Consider the following 16,959-nt stretch of genomic DNA (forward strand, 5'->3'; position numbering starts at 1 on the left):
CCTGCTTCATCCTCAGCAGACAGGTTTGCCTACTTCAGCTCGCATGGAGTCAAACAAGCACAAATCAGGGCGAATCTGGCTGTCTAAGGACACATTCTCCATAGGCAATATGGCTTACATCAATTATAGCCACAGATCGTTTTTCAAAATCTTATTTTATCCTCACATATTCCAGAGTTTAAAAAATATTATGAAAAAAAATAAAAAAGCAAAATCGTTTTAAGCTTCACCTCTTTCCTCTACTCAGTCTTTTCTTAAAGAGTGGTGGTACATGGGGCCAGGATGGAAAGCTCATTAAGGAGAAGCAGGAAGACGCCTAAATGAGCACAAAGGCCAGTAGTTAGCTCTTGGAATAATCTAGAGTTGACATATTCGAGCGTCAAGCCTGTCATTTTCAGCGGTAAAACGCAGGTCTATGAAGGTAACAGGCAGCAAAAACAAAATGAAGTTCTAAAGCATGCTCTCAGCTCTCGGGGTTCTGTTCACAGGCTTTACCCGGAAAATCCTATACACTTTTCATTAAGGCTTCTAACCATTAAATGCTAATTACTCTCAATGGCAAAGCAAAATACAAATCAGTAGTTAATCGTATGTTAAAAGAAGAGAAGATTGCCGAAACCGGTTTGGCTCAGTAGATAGAGCATCGGCCTGCAGACTCAAGGGTCCCAGGTTCGATTCCGGTCAAGGGCATGTACCTTGGTTGCGGGCACATCCCCAGTAGGGGGTGTGCAAGAGGCAGCTGATCGATGTTTCTAACTCTATCCCTCTCTCTTCCTCTCTGTAAAAAATCAATAAAATATATTAAAAAAAAAAAAAAAAGAAGAGAAGATTCTTTGAAGTTGCTCTTAAAGAAGCTCCTGCTGTTGAATTAAAGGGAGTTTGGCGTTTTCGTTTTGTTTTGTTTGTTGTTGTTTTTTTTTTTTTTTTCAATTTCTTAAGGTATCACATATTTGTCCTCATCCCCCCATTCCCATCCCACACCCCTCCCCACACATGCCCCCACTCCCCTGTTGTCCTTAAACGCTGGTTAGGCTCATATGCTTGCACACAAGTCCTTTGGTTGATCTCTCCCCTTTACTCCCACCCTCCCCTACCCTCCCTCTGAGGCCCGACAGTCTGATCCATGCCTCCTTGTTTCTGGGTCTGTTCTTGTTCATCAGTCTATGTTGTTCATTATTTCCCCTAGATGAGTGAGATCATGTGCTATTAGAAATACACTTATAAGAACCGAAAATGAGACAAGCAATAATGGTTATGGTGACAGGCAAATGAATCAGTCTGTAGTGAGTTTCTTTCTGGGCCAACAGTTCTTTTGAGACCCAATTTCAATGTCCAACAGTTCCTTATGTGTACATGTCAGCACTGACATTACAGTTCTGGATGGTGGACAAATGGTGGTAATGCAGTTGTTTTTTGTTTTTTGAAGAAGAAGAAGAAGAGGAGGAAGAGAAAAAGGAAGTTGGGGGGGAACAATGCAGAGGAAAAGCCCTTTTATTAAAAATCAAGCAGCAAACTCAAGTTTAAAATTGAGCTCCATGTACACTGTTTCGCCAAAATACCTATTCTGGCATGTTCTAAATTATATGCCATCTCTGGATGGGAATAATAGGCCAAGATAGGCCAAGCCCAGAAGGCTGGCGATCAAACAGAAGCCAACTACACTCAGAAGAATTTTTCCAGTATCTCCCTACAAAATGCAACTAGCTCAGCTCTGCTTTTCAGAACACAGTTCAAAGTTGGAGTCTCTTTTTTGCTATCCATTCACAATAAAATATTTGTAGAGATCTGACATCCTTTGAACGTAAGTATCTCAGTTGCAACACACATAATGTCCATTCAATTTTACAAAGTACATTTTAATCAAAGCTACTCATATTTTCTGACCTTTCAGAGCCTGGAGACTCAAAATAGTTGTTACAATAATGAGAAATACGACACACAAGCAATCTGTTATCAAACGTAAACCCGACTCTGATTACTTTTTGTATTGGAGGCTAACATAAGTAGTTCCCTCTGTCTGGACATTTTAAATCACCTGCCCATTGGAAATGGTATGCTGGAGCCTATGCTAGGAGCAGGTTTCTTAGTCTCCCTGTCCAGTCTTAGCCAAAACCTTACTTAGCCCTACTCAACAGCAACTACATTTTTCAAATCAATATAAATATTTCTACAATATAAATATTTCAAAACCTTAGGTCTACAGAGTTGACTCTATAAATAATGACGGATAATGAGTAAGGTTAAAGCTGGACCTTCTAGTTATAAAACAGTCATGGGGATATAAAGTATAGCATTGGGAATATAGTCAATCATATTGTAATAACTATGTATAATACTAAGTAGGTACTGGAAATATTGGCGGGATCACACTTTGTGAAGAATATAATCATCTAACCCCAATGCTGTACACCTGAAATAATACAAAATAATATTGAATGTAAAATGTAACTCAAAAATGTATTTTTTTAAACTGGACCTTCAACTATCCAGTTTTTTGGGTTGAATTTTTAAAAAAACACACAGTTTATGAGTTTGCTCACTTTACCTGATTATGAAATCAAATGAAAAAATTCTCACCTTGTGATGCCCAAATTCATTCAAAATGGTCCCCAATTTTCTGGTGTTGCTATGCGGCTTTTGGGCAGCAACAGCTGGATGGGGGTCCCGCCAGTCAATGGACAAGCGGTGATACCAGAGGCGCTGATTCTCCAGAATATGAGCCGACTTAACACTGGGATCAAAACGATGCACTTCACATCCGTTGTTGGCCATGCTAACCTCAAACTGGGTATCATCACTTCCCAGCCTGTAGAAAAAGAGGAGGATGGAAATCAACACACAAAAACAGGTAATGAAGCAAAAAGTGTTGGGTTGACAAAATGGCAGTTCCAAGGCCCATTTTCTTCGTTACATCAAGCCTTCTCCTATTTTAACACGTGGCTAACTGTACGCATTCAATAATCCTTCTTTCACAAAGGGCACTATGGCCGAAAGCTTCTGGATAACGGAGAGGAGGGAAATTACTTGCTAAACAGGATATTGCTTTGTGAGAGGAGTGCTGAATCTCTTTCTAGGCCAAAGGATAGAGAGAATTAAAGCAAATATATTGCTTGTGGGACTTCAAAATGGTATATAAGAGAAATGAAAGCAAATGTCCACATACCAGAGAATCACATGTTCAACATGTAGAAGCATATCAAATGGTTTTTTGTTAAGATGTAAACCATAGTAGCAATGAAGCAAAGATTACCCAGCTGTCTTAAGAGATTTCCTCAAAACATGTCGAAAATATAAGCCCCAGGATCAGTTCCCTTAGGGCAGTGGTCGGCAAACTGCGGCTCGCAAGCCACATGCGGCTCTTTGGCCCCTTGAGTTTTTAGCAAAGGCCAGCTTAGGGGTACCCTAATTAAGTTAATAACAATGTCCCTACCTATATAGTTTAAGTTTAAAAAATTTGGCTCTCAAAAGAAATTTCAATCGTTGTACTGTTGATATTTGGCTCTGTTGACTAATGAGTTTGCCGACCACTGCCTTAGGGAAAGGTACGTTCTACTAATTAGGTAATTCGTCTCCATCCCAACGATCACAGTGCTGTGCATGCAGTTTGACGTAAGGACAGCAGCTGTTTTCTTGGAAATAGAGTGTACTTGAAAATATCACTGTAAACAAAAGGCAAATGTACATGGTCCTACTGGATCTAGTACTCAAGAAGCCGAAGAGGTACCTCACCTAAAATTCACATCAACAGGAGAGAGAAATTAGACTTAAGTACCCAGTAGGTGGCACATCGTGTGCAAAATTCATATACTTAAAATTTTTTAATTTACTCAAAAGTATTCCTTATTTAGTGACATAAGGTTCATCACTTTGATTAAAGCATTAATTTGAATGAAAACATTACCTGAGAGAAGATTACTTTTTTAAATGGTGATTATGGCTTCTCTGCCCAAAATACTATAATTAGATGTGATTTCAGGTACCAAAAATACCACGGAGTATCTATAATACATGGGCCAAACCTGAACCCAGGGCAGAAATACTTCATTCTCTTAGACTCTACTATTTCAGATTATACTAGCTCATTGGATAACAATTATTTACCCTGTTCTTGTTAAGTACAAAATAGTTTTCAGTGCAGAGATTCTCCACTTAGACATTCTTATTTGCCTTGTCCTCTCCCTTCACACCCACCTCATTGCTCTTTTCATCACTGGATCCATGGCCTGCCAGCCCTCTGATGTCCCTCAGTTAAAATTCTCTCTATCCTTTGGCCTATAAAGAGATTCAGCACTCCTCTCACAAAGCCTCCCATTCCTTTTACCCAAGAGATCCTGTTTCATATTTCCAACCTCTTATTGAACCCACACAGTTCAGAATATTGTAGTCTCCACTAAGTTTTCCATGATCTAATCTGGTGTGGCAGAATGACTACCTAAGGACAGACAGGATGGACCTAGCACTGTTTTATGTCCTTGGTAATTCTTTTAAAAATATTCCTGAGAGTACGAAGGTGGGTGTCCTTTATGATCCCCAGGAATCAAAAACTCAGAGCATAAATACATAAAAAGATGCTCAAGATCTTAGTCAATAAAGAGAAACAAATCAAAATTTCAACAAGATACCACTTCACAGCCACAGTGGCTATAAGGTGACTGTCTTTTTGAAGGCTATAATCAAAAGGACCAATAATAATGTGTCCACAATGATGTGGAGAAATTGCAACACTCATACATTGCTTGTGGGACTTTAAAATGGTATATATCAAGAGAAATGAAAGCAAATGTCCACATTAAAACTTACACATGAATTTTCATAGCAATCTATCTATATAATCTATCTATATAATAGAGGAATATGCAAATTAGCCAGGATGCTGTAACATCACGACCGAACAGCAGGGATGTGAGGCTGCATGGCGTTTGGCCGGGGTGAGGGACCTCAGGCTGCACCCCCTGTCCCAGAGCTGGGCCGGGAGACCTCAGGCCGCACTCCCCGCCCCAGCACCGGGCAACCTCAGGCCACGCCCCCTGCCCCAGCAGGGCTTGATGGGGGACCTCAGGCTGCACCCCTTGCCCCGGTGCAGGGCCGGGAGACCTCAGGCCGCACTCCCCGCCCCAGCACCGGGCAACCTCAGGCCATGCCCCCTGTCCTGGCGCCAGGCCGGGGTACCTGAGGCTGCGCCCCCTGCCCGGTGCCAGGCTGGGGGACCTGAGGCTGCACCCCTCGCCTGGAGGGGCTTGACAGGGGTGGGGCCGGCCGGATCTGGGTCTCACCCAATGGCGGGGGGGGGGGGGGAGAGCCGGCAGGTCTGGATCTCCTGCATTTTCAAAGCTCGTGTGGGTGGACTTGACTCTGGGTCCTGTGGCATGCCCCAGACTCTGACAGAAGGGAGATTTTCATATACATTTTACTAATTTTCTTTCATCTCTGACACTTCTATCATAGAGAAAGGGCAAATAGCAATATTAAAATATTTCCTCTAATTAATTCCCTTTTAATGTACATGAATTTCGTGCACCGGGCCACTAGTATATATATAATAGCCAAAAGAGGAAATAACCCAAATGTCCATCAATTGATGAGTAGCTAAATAAAATGCAGTATATCCATACAATGGACTATCATTTGGCAATTAAAAGGAATGAACTACTGATACATGTTACAACATTATGTGAAAATATTATGCAAGAGGGTGGGGGTAAGGGGGAGAGATCAACCAAAGGACTTGTATGCATGCATATAAGCATAACCAATGGACGCAGACACCAGGGGGGGGTGAAGGCATGAACGTGAATGGGGTGGGGGGGCAATGGGGATATAAGGACACATAAGTAATACCTTAATCAATGAAAAAAGAAAAAAATTAAATTTTAAAAAAAGAAATATTAAAAAAAAGAAAATATTATGCAAACTGAAAAAGCCAGTCACAAAAGGCCACATATGCTCTGCTTCCATTTATATGAAATGTCCAGAGTAGGCAAATCTACAGAGATAGAAAGTACATTAGTGGTTGCCTAGGACTATGAGGTGAAAGGGCGGGAAGGGAGTTGGACAGAAATTGGGAGCAGGGGCTACTGGAGAACAAGGCTTTCTTTGAGGGGGGTGTGGAGGGGGGATAAAAATGTACAAATGACTATAGTGAGTAAAGCCACTAAATTGTACACTTTAAATGAGTAAATTGTGTGATATGTGGATTGTATCTCAACAAAGCTGTTAAAAAAAAACTTCAAAAATAAAATCAGAGCAACTGTAGGGAAAGTCTTTAACCCACATCATTGAGGGCAGAAGGGTTGAAAAAGTATGACAATTAGCATTTTTCCCCAAGAGTTTCAGGAGTCCATTTTTCATGCCAGCAGGAACCAGAGAATCTGGACAAATGATTATCTATCTTGATAAAAATAATTAGATTATCTATTATATAATTATTGAAATGATTATAATTAGATCTATAAACTGCCAACTACTGGAGGGAGAAAAATAGGTTTTCCAAAGCATTAATGACACTGAATAGTGGATAAAAAATATTTTGTAAGTATTAATTTTTATTAAATAATATTGCATAAAAATGCCAACTTTTTTTTACATATATTCTCAACAGAGATGATCTCACCCTTAAGGGGGCAAAAATTGATTCTTGGGACCAAAAACATCTTCCTCTTTTTACATATAAAGCACAAATATATGTATTAATACTAGAGGCCTGGTGCACGAAATTTGTGCATGGGGGGGGTCCCCCTCAGCCCAGCCTGCACCCTCTCCAATCTGGGACCACTCAGGGGATGTCCGACTGCTGGTTTAGGCCCAATCCTGGGAACTGGGCCTAAACTGGCAGTCGGACATCCCTCTCACAATCCGGGACCACTGGCTCCTAACTGCTCACCTGCCTGCCTGTCTGATCGCCCCTAACTGCTCCCCCTGCTGGCCTGGTCACCCCCAACTGCTCCCCCACCCCCTGCTGGCATAGTCTCCCCTAACTTCCCCCATGCTGGCCTGGTCACCCTTCACTAACCCCCCTGCTGGCCTGGTCACCCCACACAGCCTGTTCAGTCGTCCATTTGGTTGCAATGGTCGCTTAGGCTTTTATATAGAGAGATATTATTATATATTACATAATACTAGAGGCCTGTTGCATGAGGGAGGATGTCCCTCAGCCCGCCTATACCCTCTCACAATCTGGGACCCCTCGGGTAGGGTCCTTAGGCCTGGCCAGTGATCAGGGTCTATTGGGACTTTCCTTCCCCCGGCTGCCAGCACCCGGCCCCGCCCCTGCCGCTGCCACTGCTTGCCATCTGTGCAACGCTGTCCCCCCTCCCCTGCCACCGGTCGCCTCCCTCTGAGGGTGACAGGTGTGGGGTGCCATAGCTTGGCTGGCCTAGGCCTCCCTCTGCGGGGCAATCACTGGCTGGCCCCACACACCTGCCACAGGTAGCCTGGGCCTCCCTCTTTGGAGCCCCATGATCGATATTGATCGCCCAGCAGTGTGAGGCCCCACCCACCCGGCTGGGGCTCCGCAATAGATTGCTGCGCAGAGTGGCCTGGGCCTCCCTCTGTGGGGTGATCGTGGGGCGATGGCGGAGCCCCCCAACCAATCACATCACACTCACCTTGGATGGCCTGGTGCCAGTGTGTGTCATAGCGTGGTCGCCCAGAAGGTCGTCCTGACCGTCGTTCTGCTATTCAGTTGTTCAGTCGATTTGCATATTATACTTTTATATTATAGATATTATATATATATATATATATATATATATATATATATATATATATGTAAACAGATCATAATATACCTATGGTATTAAAATTTCATGGGGGTGATTACGAAAAAAATTATCTAAGAAGTTAGTTTCCTTGTGTCCACGGTTTCCTGATTCCTCATTCGTACATGCTGTGAGCTCCTGGTTAATTACACTAGTACAAGAGGAAAGTGTCTGGCTCTGGAGATCAGTCATTGCTCTTGACGTGCTCATGGCAACCGAAGTCCCAGATTTTCTGTATAAAATATTGCTCTTGTTGCTTAACCGTGTGTCATCTATCAAATCTTCTTCTGACTAATGCTGAGAATTAATGTCTTAAAACCAAATTAATATCTTCAACCCCCTCCCCCAGAGAACTAAAGAAGAGATGAAAAACATTTGCCTGTACATGATCCCATCTCGAGTTTTCCCTTCCACTCACACTCCTACCCCTGAAATTGCACATGAAGGAGGAAATAGGTGATTTTCCTCAGTTCACTTTCGCTACCTCCCTCAGCCCCCAGCCTCCCCACCAGCTCCCACCATCACCCCTCCACTCTACACGCAGGAAGACGTGCAGGGCTGACGCGTCCCAAGTTCTACGGGAGATGACATTATCATCTGAACCCACAGCCTCTCATTTCTCCGTTCCCTTCTCCCTAACATAATGTTCTTTGTCAGTGCTTTTCCTGTCTTAATCGCTGTATTCTACCCATCTCAAAACTGAAAAGGATCTGACTTTAATTTCAACTGAACTTCATACAGAGTACACTTTCCCAGAAAAAAAAAAAAAAAAAAAAAAGGTCCTTTATGTAAAATAAAAAGCTTTGGTTCCTAGTAAAGAAACTTCGGAGAGAAGGTGGAGGTGATACCTGCTCCAGGTCTTGGGAGTGGGGAAAGGGTAGGAAACAGACCAGGAGGCAGGGCAGTCAGCCTTTGTCCTCTGATGCTCAGGTCGTCAGATCCCTTCCTTCCTCACTCAGGAAGGTTACCCTCAGTTGCAGCTGCACCCATCGTCCTCCGTTAGGATGGAAATGACTGGCACAGCAGTGGCATGCTGTTGCTGCTGCCACAGCCCTGGGGGCTTGGAGCACACGCTGCCTGGATGTAGGGGCCCCCCTGCCACCTGCCCTCCCCACCTATGTCACAACTGTCCCAACACCCCCAACGCTGGGAGCCCAGGCACCTCATTTCAGGAGCACCACTCTGCCCTGGGTTTCCTTCTTCCTTCAGCCTCAATTGAGATGCTGTCAGCTGCTGCTACTTACCCATCCCCCGAGCAAGCGATTCACCTGAGAAAGGGGGACGCTTGCCTGGACCCTCAGTCCTGTAACAGTGTGATCAGCATATACACCATCCACAATCCAAAGCATCCTTATTTGAGGCATAAGAAATGGTTTCTTTAGTTTCCAGTTTTCAATTAAGCATCTTCAAATGTTGGCCCTCAAAATCTATTCATTTCTATTTCCAGGGGAATTCAACTGTTCTTATCAGCTCTTTACAAAGTTGATTGTGAATAGTGAACATTTACATGAAAATAAGAAACTACCCTTTTTCCATGTAATAATCAGATATCTTACAGCAGAACCATCTGATCTAATGGCTCTGAAGTATGAGGAAAGCAAGAAGGAATTTTAAAAATCTCTCCAAAAACAGCTTTCCCAGTTCCATTTTACTCAGTTATATGCTTTAAATAAAATTATTCCGGGGTGTAAAATATTAAGCAACATATAAAAGCAATTTGGAGCAAGAAAATAAGACTAAGCTGAGATCTCCAATTTGCATGTGGTACTAGGCAATTATTTTTATGGCCTACTTTCATACATTTTTAATCTGGTATAAAATAAACTCTCCTGTCACAACTTCCCATTCTTCCTACACTCTTGAAGCAGAGCGGCTGGGCTCCCAGCAAAAAGAGCTCTGTTCTAATCAACTGGCTGAGCAATTTATTTCCTAATCCTCAGGCCTCCAAGTTTAAATCACAGCACAGCCAGCTGCCCTCCTTAGTCTCCTTACCTCAGCAACCATCGACGTAGCAAATACAGGGTGCCCCCAAAAATGTGTGCACACTTTAGCAGCTGATAGCTGTTCAATGAAAAGGAAATACTGCCTTTACATAAACACTGCCTTTATCATTGTATTCAAAGTGTGTATACATTTTGGGGGGGGGGCACCCTGTATATACTGAGTGCTTGCTCTTATCAAGCTCCACTGATACGCTTCATTTAACCCACAGAAGAACGTTTCTATCATCCTGAAACTCTTATTTGAAACATTTGTGTGTGTTTTTTAAATCCATGGTGACTATCCTTAAGAATTCTTGTTTTGGTGAAGTTTTACAAGTGGGGGTCATCCTCCAGGCATCAGCACCTGTGGGTAGGCCTCCACATCGCCCAAATGTCTGCCCCTAACCCTTACCATCTAGGATTCTGGTGTGCAGCTGTCACTCGTGGGCCTGAATGTAAATCTGAGAGGTGATGAGACCTGTTGGTGAGGAACAAGCATATGACACTTGTTGGGGTCCCCGGTGCTTCTGTGAAGGACCTCCGGGGTCTTGCCTGAGGACCTAACTGCATGGCTTCCCCAGAGAGTCTATGGAACAGGGTGCTCCAAACAAAAACAACTCTCCCCTGACTTTTCTGGGCGTCTACCATTTGTAAGTTCAGGACTGTTTAATGAGTACTGGTGTACTTGGTGAAATAGTTTCGTTTCTTTATGTTCACCCTTTTACAAAAAGCTCTCTATATAAATGTGTACACTTAGGTCATTTTCAGCCTGAGTAACTGAATATCAATATTTCCCACAGTTTTGACAAAATCGATGGTTTCATAAGAAGTTCCTTTTTTTTTTTTCTTTCTTTTTTAATGGAAAAATACACCCAGATTTACCATTGGTACAAAACATCAAAGTCCAATCGTGGGCATTTGCCTTGGGCCACTCATCATACTGTGCATAAAATGTCTCATATACTCCCTGTTCTTCCTTTTCTCTAGGTGCACTCTTAATATTTGTCTCTCTCTTTACAATAAGGATGCCCCAGTTCTCGCTGGGAATCACCGACTTCACCAAGAGGATCATCATTAGGCTGAAAACTGAAGTTGCCAACTCACTCCCTGCAGAATGAGGAAGCGGCCCTGACCAATTCGGGTGAACTGCAAGGACCCACCGTTACATCACAGACAGATGAGTCTGAACGATGGCGGGAGGCAAAGCCCCGCGCCTGCCATCCACGGCCCCTATTCATAGCTCTGTGTCGCTGGGAAGACCTTGGCCGCCTGCAGAAGTGTTTTTGTTCTCGTCTGCTGTGAAATGTACTCACCCTAAAGAGTAGAGACGGCACTGCTTGCTGCGGATTTGATGAGCTAAGCCAAACCTGTCATCAAGACAAACCGACCAGGGCTTCGTAGCAGAGCTGGAGTCTGTAGCCAGGCTGTCTGCGCTCACGTGATCACATGCAATCTGCAGGGATTGGAAATCAATGTGAATAATTTAAAGCGTTGGAAGATAAATGGCAGGTAGGCACTCACTGCTTCCCTGTTCCCTGAAAACCATAGCGGGGGAGTTCTGTCCTCCTCCACGGCTAGCTACGCCCTCCCCTGCGGAAACACAAGGCTGCTGCAACATGTTCCGAGGAGTTCCAAGTACCAGGCTATGAATCACCTCGTGGGGACTACAGGCGGGTTTGAGGGGACGTTAAGAGCTGCTGTGGCCGAATGCACAGAGCGCACCGGGTGAGCACAGCGGGAACGACGACGGCAGGGAGGAGGGTAAGGAAAGGCCTCGCAGAGCTGTGTCAGTCTTCGAGGATGAACAGAAGCTGAGACCACGAGGACATTGCAGACACGGAGAACAGGGCTCTGAAAACACCGAGGCGGGTCCCCCACAGCGTTCCTACTAGAAGTCGTGAGATACGACCACAAGGCCTGGGCCTCAGGAGGATACACGATTATTGATGCCTCATCTCAGGCAGATCAGGTGGGGCCACCAGGGTCCAGATAGGTAGCATGCGTTACCCAAGGCTAACAGCTGATCAGGGGTCATGGAAAATTAATCCTAGTCCACGCTAAGAGGACAGTTCACTTTGTAATACACTCTTCTCAGGAGCTTCCTCCTGGGGGAGAAGAGCAAGGGGCCCCTCCAGGAAGGAGGCTCTCCCTGAGCTACCCAAGGCACTTCTCTTAACCCACCCGCCAGTGTTCGATAAGCAAACCAAAGGGAACTGGCATCTAAGCCACGCAGAAGCAAGTCTCTAATTTCAAATGCACATGAAGTGAATATCTTTCTAAGGAGTTTCTGACTTGTGTTGGAGGCTGACACAGTGTGCAGGGCAGAGGCTGCTGGAACCAAAGGAAACAAGCCTGGCCAAGGCGTTGACCTTGCCGAGCAAGAGCACTTCCCCCCAATCCCTCAAACTCTCAGTCATCGCGATGCTCCGAGAATCGCACAGGCTCTTGCTGCCACATCACAGACAGCAGACCACTCCAGATGCAAAAGGTGTTTTGAGGTTCACTGCTTTGATTCATTGGAAAACAAAACAGCAAACCTTTTTCCTCTTAAGAAGATATTCTAGGCTTGCCAATCCTTTAACCGTTTTTGCAAAATTTTAATCTGAGAGGAGTTTATAATGTGGCACCTATTCAACTAATACAGCATCTCCCTTACTCTTGTAGTCTAGGGCTGGCCTGGTAAAATCACCCTAGCACTATCAGTGACTATGACAGAGTCTTCTGCTAGGATTTGGACATTAGAGGGAAGCTTAACAAGTGAAACCCTATCTATCTATCTATCTATCTATCTATCTATCTATCTATGCCTAATATGCAAATTGTCCCCTCATGAGTTCGACTGGGAGACTGGAAGTTCGATCGCTTGCTATGATATGCTCTGACCACCAGGGGGCGGCGCGGAATGATGGAAGTCCCTGGTCAGCAGCCAGCAGCCAGGGAAGGGAAGCCCTGGCTGGCAGCCAGAAGAAAGGTCCCAGCCATCAGCCGGAAGGCCCCGATCAGCCCTGATTGCCAGCCAGGCCTAGGGACCCTACCTGTGCATGAATTTTGTGCACCGGGCCTCTAGTATATTTATATTCTTTTCCCTCAACCCAGTATTTCTGGCTACAACCACTGTTTAAAGGGAACAAAAATTAAAAATGGAATTGAATTTTCTCCCAAGCAACTAGGATACATTTATTAACTGAGTGTGGCAACATATTAATTTGTGTAATTTATTCCTGTTATTCTCTCTCAGATAAATGGAAACTATGCCTCTGCCTGCCCACCTGCTAGTCTCCACCCACCCACTAATGGAGAAGCTGCTAATGTAATTAGTCAGAGCTGTGTGTTCACTGGGCCTGTTTTTACTAGTGGGCAAGTTACTGCGCCTTAAACATCAGCACCTCCACTGGCACTCTGTTCATACCCTGCCTCCTGCCGCAGTTAGTGAGGCCAGGGCAGTTCTGTGGGCCCCAAAGCACAGCTGGTCCTCAGAGCTGAGCCACTGGCTCCAGGGCAGCTTCCTGGGGTATGCTTATTAAAGTGCCACGCTGATGCCCATCTGCTGCTGTTCTTGTGTGGACCCCTCCCTACAAACTGCCATAATAGCCGATTAGGATAGGGATGCTCATGGTTCTTATTCATAATTCCCTCCTAACGGCATTAAAACCTAACTCTGGCCTTCCCCACAGTGTTTCTCGAGGTGTGGTCCCCCTACATTCTGATGGACCTGGGAGGTACTTCAAAATGCAGATTCCTGGGTGCCACTCCAGATCTGTAAAATCAGAATCTTTGAGGCTGACGCATGCATCTTCACAAGTTCACCAGGTGATTCTTATGCCAGTGGTCTGTGGTACCCTTCGTAAAGCCCCGTTGAAATATTCAGCCGGCCTCCCCTGTGCTTTAGCAAATTAAGAGAAGAGGCTACTCGTAGGCCAGAGCTTTCATCTGAAAACAGCAGCCCCTCCAACCCCACCCCTAACAAAGCCAGAGAGGCGGTACCGACAATCAGCCAGAGGCCGCTAAGAGTCGGGTAAGTATTGAGGGTCAAGATTCAGGGCTTTGGGGTTCAGCTGCTCCTCCTTTGCCAACATTGGAAGTAGAGTTTTATTCCATTAAAAAGGACACTTGAAGCATTTCTTCTTCCACAGACTTCATCTTGCACAGATAGATCCCTATTGGAAAGGCATTCCTTTCCATTCGATCTCTTTGCTAATGTTCCCCTCTCCTCTCCTAGTTCAAAAATAAAACACAGTTTCTCCATTTTAACCACTTAATAACCATCTCATTGATAGACTTAGTTTCTGAGAACAACTAAAGTAAAATTCAGCTCCTAAAAATTAATTAAATATTGATTTTTCAAACTTCCTTGTTAAGATTTATGGCTAGGGCTTTCATAAACCTTCTTGAAAGCAAATAAGTGAGGGCAGTAACTCCTAGCTAAGCTTCAACTCCAGTAATTATGTTCTCTCTCTCTCTCTCTAACTCTCTCTCTCTCTCTCTCTTCCTCCCCCTCCCTCTCTTCTAATTCCCCTTATAATTTTGTCCATATAAAAGCAAATTAGGTATAGACAAAGGAAAATAGACTCCAGGGAGAAAAATGTTTTCTAAAATGCTTTCTAGTTATTTAACTTAAAGGAATATAATTTATTTTTATTTTATGTTGTATTGCAGAAGCTTGACTAACCTTTCTGCCAATCCACCAGTGGAACCTGGTGAAGGGAGCCCTTAAAGTTTGTGGACTTTTGGCAAGAAACACTTCACTGACCCACTGTATGTTTATGTAATACCACTATTTGGAAAGGTAAAATCTCAAGGAAAGGGTTGTGTTTTTCTTGCTTTTATCCTAATTTGTGTGTGTATGCATGCATGTGTGTAATAGTAAGCATAATAAATACTATGTTAGGAAGTTCTAAAGTCTCTCTCCAGAATCTAGGTTCTAATGTTATTCTCAAAAAAACACAAAAAAAACAGGTAGAATGGTAAATGATTAGATAGATAGATAGATAGATAGATAGATAGATAGATAGATGAGTTTAAAACACAATTTATTTTTTTAACCAGCAACTGTTGCTTAGATTAATTCTGTGCTGCACAGCATGCTTCCTGGAGGCATATGGTTTGGGGGTTGCCATCAAGAGCCAGATCTGGAGCCTCCCCTGAGAACAGAGCTCTGTGTTTATGATTTAACCATTCGGTAGCAGCAGTGTATCATCAACTGCAAAACTCAGAGATGTAACCGTGCTCTTTCACCTTAGAAAACAACACCTGATGAGCTGGAGCCTGATGTTCCGTACACTCTACCCAAACGCCACATCCTCAGGTGCTGCATTCAAAGTGCAGGGCCCCAGTCATGCCACCAGAGTCGCCGCAAGGCAAGAGCAGGAGCGCCGCCATCTCCTCGGCAGTCCGGCGCCACCCTGTCCCACGCGCAGGGCTCCTGGTCCTCAGCTCCATTAGCCTGGGGAAGCTTCACCCACCCGTTTACCTGCTGGAGCACACAGCTCTCCTGCACCCTGGCTGCTTCCCAGGGCATCTAATTCAGGTTTGGCCCCCCAGCCTGTGTCCAGCACAGCGCCAGCCACCAGCAGGAGCTCACCAAACATCCACTGAATTGAGAAAGGAATAAATCGATGAGGAACACATCAAAGGCTGGGCCTTGCTGTACAAGTTTGAACACAGATTTGAGGGAAACAATTTTTTTTTTTTTTAAAGCAGCAGAGAGGACGGGGGTGGAATTTGCTTTAGTGCCTTCAGAGGTTTAATTTCTTTTCCTTGCCCATTATGACTCACTTCTGCTAACTGGAAATTTTAGGTAATAGTGACTCTAATATTCTGCCAGTTTTAAAAATTTTTCATTTTCAAAATGAATCCTAAATGAAGCATAGCCCCCAAAAGCACCCAAAAAACTCTGCATTGCATGGAAAGGGGGAGAGAGCCATGGATAGCAAAGGATTCTATTTAAGCACAAATTAGTGTCATCTCTGATGAGCTCCCACCTGCTGGGCTCCGAGTGACCCGGAAGTACATTGAAAAGCACAGGACTTCATCTGGGTAAAGTGACTCCTGATCACAAAACCATTCTGAGGTCTGGAACTTTATCTCATTCTTTCTGGAGGACAAAAATCCTCCTAATGAGCTTCAGCAACCAGAAATCTATTATTGTACTCACCGAGCTGAATAGACATTGTATGTCCATTTCTCTGCCTTTCCAACTAGTTTGTTAGCCTCTTGAGGCTTGTGTTATAGCTCCAGGGCCTAGCACAGTTCCTGGCACATAGTAGGTGTTCAAAACAAACAAACAAACAAACAAACAAAAAAACAATCCTACACCACTCTCAGCACAGTACAAGGTCCCAGGACTGAGAGGGACCTCAGAAACAATTCAGTGCTCTTCCTTTACAAGATCAGAAGAGCAAAATAAATTGCCCAGGGTCACAACATCAGAGCACACAGTAGCATGCTTTTATTTTCTTCTTTTAGGATTTTTCTCCTCTCAGCCCCTAAGTCATGGGAAAGATCCAGGAGGGGCTTGAAATGACCCTTGCTTGCCTCAAGAGCCTCTTCTACGTAAATACGACTTTTAGAAGTTACAGAATACTGACCTGCAATACGTACAAAATGGAATGCAGAGGCTTTCACTTGGTCAATTTGGGGGGGGGGGGGGGGGAGCCCATCGTTCTCAAATTCAGCTCATAAGTTTAACATCTCTCCTTTTTCTCGGGAGCCTTAAGGGCTTCTTTTTTTTTTTTTATTAATATATTTTATTATTGATTTTTTACAGAGAGGAAGGGAGAGGGATAGAGAGTTAGAAACATCGATGAGAGAGAAACATTGACCAGCTGCCTCCTGCACACCCCCCACTGGGGATGTGCCCGCAACCAATGTACATGCCCTTGACCGGAATCGAACCTGGGACCTTTCAGTCCGCAGACCGACGCTCTATCCACTGAGCCAAACCGGTTTCGGCCTTAAGGGCTTCTTAAAAGTCACAGTAAAGAAGTCCAGCTTCTTATTCTTCACATAAAACCAAACCATAAAATTACAATTTCAGGATTTTAATTAAGTCTGTGTGAGACCACCAACTTCATCTGTAGCAGCAGAATAAGATAAAAATCATGTAAAGCACAGGGACCAATTTATCATCCCCTTCCTCATGATTAATTCAACACCTTTTACCTCCATGTCTAGGTGACGAATATTAAAATCCCTGATTGACTGCATCCTATGAGAAATGA

The 16,959-nt window shown here is 44.1% G+C and overlaps 1 protein-coding gene across 1 annotated transcript in view; it reads right to left on the reverse strand.

Moving 5' to 3' along the window:
• The window catches only part of METTL24 (methyltransferase like 24), an 81,282-nt gene that overhangs the window by 33,668 nt on the left and 30,655 nt on the right, over positions 1-16,959 (reverse strand). The window contains exons 3-4 of the mRNA XM_054722560.1: positions 11,053-11,192; positions 2,578-2,806 (exon numbers count right to left, since the gene is read on the reverse strand). Of these exons, the coding sequence (XP_054578535.1) occupies positions 2,578-2,806; positions 11,053-11,192 (369 nt within the window). The remainder of the gene's footprint in view (positions 1-2,577; positions 2,807-11,052; positions 11,193-16,959) is intronic.

This window comes from Eptesicus fuscus, chromosome 10 (assembly GCF_027574615.1).
Source record: "Eptesicus fuscus isolate TK198812 chromosome 10, DD_ASM_mEF_20220401, whole genome shotgun sequence".
Classification (NCBI taxonomy): Eukaryota; Metazoa; Chordata; class Mammalia; order Chiroptera; family Vespertilionidae; genus Eptesicus; species Eptesicus fuscus.